Below are 9,609 nucleotides of genomic sequence, written 5' to 3' on the forward strand. Positions count from 1 at the left end.
GACCTCCTGGGGTTGAAGTCTTGGGGGTTGGGCCTGGCTCACAACAGCTCTGCAGACTGTGGCAGGATTGGGACCAGGACCTGGAGTTCCAGAACCTTCCCCAGGGCCCTTGATGCCTTAGATGACATTCTCCAACATCACAGCTCACTTGCTAAGAGGGGCAAACCAAGGGTTCTGGTGTTTCTGGTGCTGAGAACAAGAATCTCAGCTGTATGGAGCCTGGCTCTGGGAGCACTACACCTGCGGGAGAGCCCCAGGCACCACCCAAGACTGTGACATTGGCTTGAGCTTGCACACTCTGCAGAGCCTCATGCGGTTTCCTGGGGAGGAGCAATGGGTAGAGGCATGAGGACAGGAAGGCAGAGAGTGGGGAGCAAAGGTGGGGCGGGGAGAGAAAGAGAGAGAGAAACATAATTAAGACTTATTCCAAGCACAAACTTTTTTTAAAAAAAAATCAAAGCAAAAAATCAGACCTTCCCCTCCTCACGGGAGGCCCAGAAAGGGCCCTTCATGGCAAACATGACTACCCCAGATGGTTTCGGTCATGTTGGGGGAGTCTGGGGAACTCTGATTTACTGGCAGAAGGTGGAGAGAAGGTGACTTATACCAGGCAGAGCACACTTGAGTTGGCCTGGGTCCAGGAGGCCTGTTTGTGAAGGCTGTGGCCCGAGGGCTTGCCACATGGACGTGCAGCCCTTGGACCCCCAGACTGTCTCCTCCTAGGCAGCAAGTGCCAGGCCACATGTGTTCCAGAGCTGCATTTGCATCATTGGCAAACCAGTCCTATTTACAGGAGGACAATCCACAAGAAAGGAAATACTGCTTGCATTAAACTATTCTTCATATTATTTTTAATAGCAGAAAAAAATGCTGCTAATAGTGTATCCTGTGATCTTTATGGATAATTAGTGATGATACCTCATGATGATAGAAACCCCGAGGTTATAAAAAATGTGTAGCAACATAAAGAAAATTGCTTATTATGGTTAATATTAAAGATTTTTAAAGTGAAGTACAATAAAAACAAACCCAGGCAAATCTTTTTTGCATAATAATAACAAAGAAAACATGAATGAGAAATGTTCTTAAGTTATGGTAATGAGATTCTTCTTTCTCTCTTGATTCCAGATTACTACTACATGCACTGTTGTATGAAAGTTAATAACAGAATCTGGAGCTAAATTATTTGGACTCAAAGCCCAGCTGTACCATTTACTTACTAGATGTGTAACCTTTAGTAAGTTACATAACTTATCTGGGTTTTGATCCCTCATCGGTGAAAATAAGGATAGTAAAAGCATCTGACTTTTAGGATTATTGTGAGGATTAGATGTGTTAGCAGATGTAAATATGACAACTAGTAACTGCTATATAAGCTCTTGCTACGTAAAAAATAAGTTTAATTCTCATAATTCATCCACAACCTCATGTATTAATCATAAGTAAGTGCTAACGTTGGTGTGATTTTCTTTCCATTTTTTTACTTCCTACTTGAAATTACTTTCACCTTTCTGTGGTGATAATCATGAACATACATAACTTATTCTTTTCCATTGACACCATGTCATGAGTATTTCCACCAGCATTTCTGATGGCCCATGATGTCCTGACCACTGCCCACCCCCTCTGTGCTCTGTCCCCACCTGTAGATCCCAAGTGTCATTGTTGCGTCCTACAATAAACATCACAGTTGATTGATTGGGAATAGGTGGTCATTCTCCGCCCTTCTCTTGCAACTTCTCCCATCAAGGTCTAGGATCTATTTCCCTGTTCCTAAGATCTGGGCTGGTCTTGTGACTTGTTTTGGCCAATAGCACGGGGTGGACATGAAGGTGGGTGTTTTCTGAGCCTCCCCTTGAGGAAGCCTCCACGTTCCCATTCCCAAATGGTGGATCCCTGCAGCCTTCTTGTGAACATTCTGGGCTAGTTTGAATGAAGAAAGACCACGTGGAAGCAAATCCAGTTGTTACAACAAGACTCTCCTGAACTAACAGCTATTCAACCCACAAACACATGAAGGAGTCCAGCCGAGATCCACAAAGCTGCCTCTCTAAACCTTAGAAGAATGAACAAGACCAGCCGAGACTAGAAGGAATGCTTAGCTGACCTGCAGTGGCATGGAAAATAACAACAACTTACTGCTTTGGGTCACTCAAGTTGGGGGTGTTTTTAAGGCAGTTACAGTTAATGGACATCATTACAGGAAGCAAGACCACAGATTTGCAGTCCCTCTGGTGGGTCCCCAGGGCTGAGGGCTCTGTCCACCTCCTCCAGGGTCTCTACTTCTGGGTCCTCATGTCTATTCTGATACTGTTGCTGAAACCCTGAAGCCACCACATGTGTTTCTCAGTGGGCAATCTTTGTCCCTCCTGTCTGAGGTCCTTCCTAAAGACAGAGACAACTGCATGGTAGGAGAGGAATCTCTCATCCACCATGAGTCTTCTACTGTGGGTTGAATCATTTTGCTGAACTTTGAAGCAGAGAGGGGCATGGGACTCCCAGTATCTGGGCAATCTCTCAAGTCTTGCCACAGGGCTCCCCAGGTCCTAAGCAGCCATCAGTTGACCCTAGTTTAAACCAGAACAGCTTTGCATCTCAGGGCCAGTGTCTGATGCCCCTTCAAGCCAACAGAGTTAGTATATTGAATGTTTCGTTTTAAAAAATATTATGACAATGCTGCTATATAGATTGCTCTAATTTTGTAAATCTTTAAGAAAGACTTTTTATCAGGAAATTGGTAAATGGAGTCAATTCATCAAATCCACCATTTTTTCACATTAATTTTTGGAGATGGTTTTTGCCTTAACCCAGAGTCGTGGGCCTTCCATATCTCGACACTCCTGTGAGTTTCACGCAGCACTTAGATATAAAGCAGTGCCCAGAGAAGGCTTTAGAATGAGGAGCAGCTGCCATCCAGGTGTGGGTCACAGCTGGTGCTGGCAGCCCTGTATTAATTTCTTGACTGCAGATGGAGGCACAGGCGCTTTCATATGTCCATGTGCTGGATTCCATGAGGCTAGATTCCAGGAACCTGACACACCCCAAAATCCTGCTCTCAGTTACACAACACCCTGATTCATTTTTCTCCCTCCTTTTCTCTCAATCCCAGTGTTGGTCCCGGAAGATAATGGGTGGAACCCTCAAGCCTGGGCAAGAATGCGTGAGCTTTGGTGTTTGGCATGGGAATCATCGCTCTCCTGCCCCAGTGGAAGCAGGCAGGGTCCAGCCTAACTCCATGGTAAGAGTGGGGGTTGGGGGGGGGAGTCAGGCTTGATGCCAAGTGCCCCACTGACTCCTCACTGCAGCCCCATGCAGATTCACTTATCATACCTTTTCACAGGGCAGGTGACTGAGGCTTAGCAAGGCTGGGGACCTGCTCAAGGACATGGATCTAGTGGGTGGGGAGCTGAGATGCCAACCGGAATGGCACTTTTCATCTAAGAAGTCTGCGGTCCAGCTTGGCGTGCCGTGTCATCCAACCCATGCTACAGGAGACTTTCCCTCCCAGGAAAAGACAGGTAATTGTAGTGGAAAGAGGTGCACAGAGCCTGGCTTTCGGCTCTGCCCAGTTTCCTACTGGGCCTCACAGTTTTCCAATCTATACAATGGTGACAAGACCTCCCTAGGGTGGTAGCAAGGATTTAAATGCGATCACATGGCAAGAACCTGGAAATATGTTTAAAAGTTGTTTATATGTTTCTATAGTGGAAATTAAAAAAAATATATATATACACCTGAAGAAATTCAGTCTCAACTTAGAAGTCACAGCCCTAGGTTATTTTTCCAAAGTGTTATATGACTAACAAAGGGACTACTTTTGTACTGTGCACAAAGGGTGAACCTGGCCATGTTTCCTATGAACTGTGTGTACTTGTATATATGTGTGTGTGTGTGTGTGTGTATGAGTTTGTGTGTATCTGGGTGTGTAATGTGTGGCACATGTACATGTGTATGTAGTGTGCATATATGTGTGTGTAGTATGTATGTCTGTGTTTTTGTGTATGTGTCTGCGTGCCTCTGTATGTGTAGTGTGTAAGTGTGTGTGTGTGAGTGGGCACAACACCACCCCTCAATGGTCTATTCTTGACAGCTTCTGAGCATCCCATGCTGGGGAGGGGTGAGAGGGGCCTAGGTTTGCAACTCATAGAAGTGTTCCTCCCCAGCAGGCCTGGGGGAGCAGAGTTACAGTGAGCCTGTGCTCACCCTTCACCTTGCCTGGGCAGATGCCTCACATTCTCTTTGCGGTTTTGCAATGTGCGAGGTGTGCGTGTGAGAACTGATTATTTTTACCCAGCCCCAGCTGGGTGTGATGCCAGCTGGAAAGAAGAGGTTTTCAGCGTCTGGAGAGAAGTAGCTTGAGGTTGGAGCTGTCATGTCTCACTCCCCACCCCTCACCCCTATCCACATCTGAGCTTCCCTTTGGGGTGGGTGGGACTCTTGGTTGCTAAGTCAGGCATGAGGCTCTAGTGTTAGTCATGGGCTTTGGGGGCTATAGCCTTAGAGAGGCAAGAAGGGCCGGGGCCTCCTTGGAATCTATGGGGAGGGTATTGAGTCAAAGCACGGGCCCTAGAATGGGGGTAGATCTGCTCTTCCAGGCCTCACTCTGAGCACGGAGCCCATTTGGGTGCCTCCATCTGGGTGCCTAGGAATGGAGCCTGGATATTGGCAGCCTGCATCTTTGGGGGCTGCAATGTGCCCCTCCAGGCTGAAGCTCCTGGCACCTGCATGCCCCATCCACCCGCAGGTGGCTTGCACTGCTGGCCTGTGCGTCAGGTCCACATTGCTGCAGTCGGGCACCCTTGGTTTGTAGATTCCATAAGCACCTTTGGCCCCACCCCCCCCAGCTCCTTTTTGTGTTCTATGTCTTCTTCTAGCTCACTCCAGGCCTTCAATGCCACTGCTGCCTCTTTCTGGACCATCAACCTCCATGGTCTGAGGCAGGGTTCCTGGCCCTTCATGGGGTCTCTTAAATCTCACTTCCTCTGACACCTCCCATCCAAGGGACAGGTACACCCCATGCCATTTCTTGCTTTTCCTTGATAGAATGTGTTCAGTTTGAAATGGTTAATTTGTTCCCTCTAAGCTCTAGGAGGCAAAGATCATACCTGTTGGTGGCCCCCTCTGTACCAGGGCCTCACACCAGGCTCAGGTGGGGGCTGATCAACGTGTCTGGCCTGTTCCGTGACCCACTGGAGCTATTCCCTAACCCCAGGTATGAGCAGATATGAGCACTTACCTTTCTGGGTTGTCAGGTTGAGAGCAGGAACTCTGTGGCAGCAGAGTTTCCAGGACTTGGCAGGATGCCTTTTCCCTGAGGATGGATACAAAAAAGCCCAGACACTCCTTTAGTGCACTTGGGGGTACCCTGGGGTGGTTCTGGGCAGGGAGACCCAGGTTCAGGAAACTCAGGATGAGCCAGGCTATGTGAGGGAAAGGGTGAACTTTGCTGTATTTTAGTTTTCAGAAATAATAAAGTCAATGTTGGAAGATGGCTATGCCCTCAGAATATGTCCTCCTCATTTTCCTGTCCGAAGAACCATTCTGTGGCCCAGAAATGTCCATGCCCTTCCACACAGTCTCCCCTGGCAATCTAGCCTAAGAATCCTAAGTATAGGAAATATTTTATGTACACGTTTTTTTTTTTTCTTTTACATATACTTACTACAGTGCAACATTTTGAACCATCTAAATGTCTGAGCACATAAATTTGTGCTATCTCACTCACTTGATGGCAAATTATACATGAGACTATTATATTATATATTATATTATATATTGAAAATAATGTCAATTTTGGGATCTGCCATAGATAGTCCTAAATGGAATAATAGGAAGCTTTATGGAGAAATATATTCATCCTTATTGAGTTGCCATTAGAGTAGCATTGGTGACCTCTAAGATATCCAAAAATATATTTCTGCTTATGTCAGAAATATGATTTTAAGTTGAAGGCTTGAAGGCCATCATTTATAACAAATGCCATCAGCTGTGTTTTCTGTTATTTATCCACTGCAGTTCAGCAACATTTTTCATGTTTGCTCATTCATACATTTCTTAGTTTTGTATTTTAAAGGTTTAAGCTTTTTCCCAGTGAAGTAACATCACATATAGATTGTTTAAAGTCTTAGTAAACAAGTTTTTATAATACAAAAAGACCAAATATTGACCATATAGAGATATTAGCAATTAAAAAAAAGATGCACATAAGACTGAAAAGAAATAAACAGAATATTGAAATGGTTATACTTTTTTTTTTTATACAGGGGATTGAATTCAGGGGCACTCGACCACTGAGCCACATCCCCATCCCCCTATTTTGTATTTTATTTAGAGACAGGGTCTCACTGAATTGCTTAGCGCTTCACTAAGTTGCTGGGGCTAGCTTTGAATTCTCAATCCTCCTGCCTCAGCCTCCCAAGCTGCAGGGATTACATGTGTGCACCACCATTCGTGGCCAGAACATGGTTATTCTTGAATCATGAAATCATGGGTGTTTTTCTCCCCTTTACATATTTCTACATCCCTGGCTCTAATAAATGTTGAAATAACCAAAATCATTGAGACAAAAAAAAAAAAAAAACTTGGTAGTTTCTAGAGTATCAGGTAAGAGAAAAAGCCCGAAATATTCAGCTATCTAAATGAAGAAAGGCAGGGGAGCTAAATATTCACATCCACAAGGGTGGAAAGATCATGCTCCCCACTTCTGAACATGAATAAATGTGCCCCATATCTATCCCCATTTCATACATACCCTCATCCCATCTGCCTGTGCAAGATGTTTGGGATGTTCAAATTCAGATAGTCAACTAATTAATTATTCATTCAGCACTAATTTGCTCTGCCCCAGCCATGCTACAGATCCAACAGAGTGGCTCCAGATTTTCTAGACAGGTTGGACTCACGTGCAGCAATCTAGCTGGGAGATCTTGGGTTTGCATGTAAGTGCGATGGTTCACCTAGGCTGTCTTTTTTGGGGGAGTTGGAGCTATTGAAAGAGATTGTAGGTCCTGAAGCCCCAAAGCCACCTGTTTGGTGCTAACTATGGATAGAGGCACTGCATGGGTTCAGGAGCAAGAGCCTGTCTTGTGCAGGATTGCCTGCCAAAGCCTGAACTCCAACAGTTCCTGTTTGGAAACTTCCTAGAAACTAGAATTCAGGTAGTACCTCAGGTACTAGCACCCCAGGGGGGCAGCCCTACCTTCTGAGGAGAAGATGGAGAAACAGAGAAGCAGGATACAGAACAGGCTGGAAAGTATTAGAAGCCTCATGGTGAGGTGACTGGAGTCTCAAGTCTTCAGCTGGAGCTGTGCTGCAGAAGGCTTCCCTCAGGGCCACTACGGCATTTATAGAGAGTGACAGGGAGAGGCGTTTCCCAATGGGCAGGGCACCAGCAGCACTGAAAGTCCTGAAGAGTACAATCAGCTCCTCCCAAGAGGAAACTTTCAGTTTTTTGAGAAGTCAGGAGCATTTAGTGACCTGTAACACAGACAACTGTAAATGCCTAGCCCCTGAGCTCCCTGATCTGGTTTCAGTGGTCAGAGCGGGAAACTCCTGTTATAGGGGGAGAGCCACTTCCTAGGGTTGAACATTAACTTTTAGTATCTGGAATAATCATATGCATGTCTTCCTGCTCATTCCTCAGATGAAGCTGGGATAAGGACCATAAAACCCTTTGCAATGCCTCAGGGATGGCCAAACAACCTGGGTTTGAATCCTTACTCCTTCATTTATCAGCAATGTGACCTTGAACTTGTTGTTGAATATCTCTGAGTATGCATCCAGCTGTAAAATGGGCACAGAGATTGAGAGTTCAAAGCCATCTGCAGCAAGTTAGTGAGGCTCTAAGCAATTAGTGAGACGCTGTTTCTAAATAAAATACAAAATAGGGCTGGGGATGTGGCTCAGTGGTTGAATGCCTCTGAGTTCCATTTCCAGTACCCCCAACCAAAAAACAAAAAACAAAAACCCAAGGAGTAGTTGCACTATTGTTAAATTATTCAGGTGCGGGATAATTGTTTCATATGGTGATAAAATGATAGGGTACTTCAGGTATAGGGCTAGCCTGAAAGGCATGGAGGAGGGAAGCATCCAACCAGGATTGGCATGGGGAGGTTGGCCATGGGTGCAGGAGGCTCATTGGTTACCCATTCACTGGACATGTACCACCAGCTGGGCCACATTTTGGGCCTCAGGAACACAGAGACACTGTGTCTGGCCTCAGGTGACTTCTTTGGTGGAGGCAGCCATGCAGACAGATGACTACCACACTGGATCCTAAGTGCTGTCCATGACAAAGGCTAGTGAGGGATATTGTACAGTGAAGGAGTTGGGGAGGAGGCAGTTTTGTAGAGATGGGCTAGATTGAGTGGGAAGTGGGATGGGGGCGGGATAGCATGATGAGTCAGGTCATGGTGGGCTGCTAGAGGTGAGGTGTTGGATTGGCTAAGGTATGAAAAGAGGAGGTATAGGGGTCTTTCAGCTGGGGAGAGACTGATGGTGTGAACGCTTTGAGTTCCTTTTCCATCAGGAATGGTCTCTGGATGTCCCTTTAATAATGGTGCATGGTTGCCTGAGCACATGCAAGACCCTGGCATTAAGGGGCAAGTTGGATGCTGCCAGTGTGGTAGCATATACCTATAATTCCAGTGCTCCAGAGGCTGAGGCAGGAGGATCGTGAATTCAAAGCCAGCCTCAGCAACAGCAAGGCACTAAACAAGTCAGTGAGACCCTGTCTCTAAATAAAATTCAAAACAGGGCTGGGGATGTGGCTCAGTGGTTGAGTTCCCCTGAGTTCAATCCCCAGTACCCCCAGACCCCTAAAAAGATAGAGTTGGGTGCCCCTGCGCCTATAACATACAGTGAGTGGGTGTCTCTTATGCACCTTGCCAAGCCTCTGCCTGGGCTGTACTCTAAGCCCCTATTCCTGAACTAGCTCCTGCCTGTCCTTCCAGATCCAGCTTGAGTCTCCTCCTTGTGAATCATCCATGACGCCTGGAACAGCAGTGGTCACATAAGCTGTGACTGTTACCTCTTAGCATGCTCTTTCCCCCAGATGCAGAGACTATGGTGATACAGGGCCTGGTGAATGGACAGCAGGATCCCTGAGGAATGACAGTAATTTTATTGGAAATGTGTCCGAGGGGGTTTCCTGTTGAGCATGGGTCGGGGTGGGGCGGGAAGAGGCTGTCCCAGGCTGAAGAAGCAATATAAATTTTGTGTGGCTGGAGAGAAAATGGGTCAGCCTGCAGGAGCTCCTTTCTGGAAGCCAGCAAGTAAAGACATACACATAGCTGGCATGAGTGCACACGCAAATTTGCGTTTATGCTTGGAATGGGATGGCCATCTGTCCTTTGTCTTAAGAATCATGTCCTTCTAACTAAGGAAATGATGGTGGTTCCCAGACTAGAAAGGCATGTGGGAAGATGGCATCATCTGTTCAAATCTCCAGGATCTCCCTGGTTCCTGGCAGCCAAGTCAGATGATTTCCTGCTGTTGGAGCCTAATCTATGGCCCTTCTATTCCCTGTTCCTCCTCATTTGCTGCAGGTTAGAGAAGCAATTTAATCCACATGCTTAACAGCTCAACGGGCAAGTCAATGGCTAGGGGCAA

General features: G+C 46.3%; 1 protein-coding gene across 1 annotated transcript; it reads right to left on the bottom strand.

Moving 5' to 3' along the window:
* Positions 1-234: 234 nt before the first annotated feature.
* Gpr15lg (G protein-coupled receptor 15 ligand) lies at positions 235-7,470 on the bottom strand. Its single transcript, XM_027939936.2, has 3 exons — positions 7,199-7,470; positions 5,237-5,311; positions 235-359 (listed from the first exon to the last, which is right to left on the bottom strand). The coding sequence occupies exons 1-3, from the start codon at positions 7,266-7,268 to the stop codon at positions 235-237; spliced, it is 270 nt and encodes an 89-aa protein (XP_027795737.1). The 5' UTR covers positions 7,269-7,470.
* Between the last annotated feature and the right edge of the window lie 2,139 nt (positions 7,471-9,609).

Source organism: Marmota flaviventris, chromosome 4 (assembly GCF_047511675.1).
Source record: "Marmota flaviventris isolate mMarFla1 chromosome 4, mMarFla1.hap1, whole genome shotgun sequence".
NCBI classification, from domain to species: Eukaryota; Metazoa; Chordata; class Mammalia; order Rodentia; family Sciuridae; genus Marmota; species Marmota flaviventris.

Coding starts and splice junctions, on each gene's coding strand:
- Gpr15lg (XM_027939936.2), bottom strand. CDS start 7,268: ATGAGGCTTCTAATACTTTCCAGCCTGTTCTGTATCCTGCTTCTCTGT. Junction 5,312..7,198: donor CTCCATCTTCTCCTCAGAAG/GTAGGGCTGCCC, acceptor ATCCATCCTCAG/GGAAAAGGCATCCTGCCAAG. Junction 360..5,236: donor CAACCTGACAACCCAGAAAG/GTAAGTGCTCAT, acceptor CCCACTCTCTGC/CTTCCTGTCCTCATGCCTCT.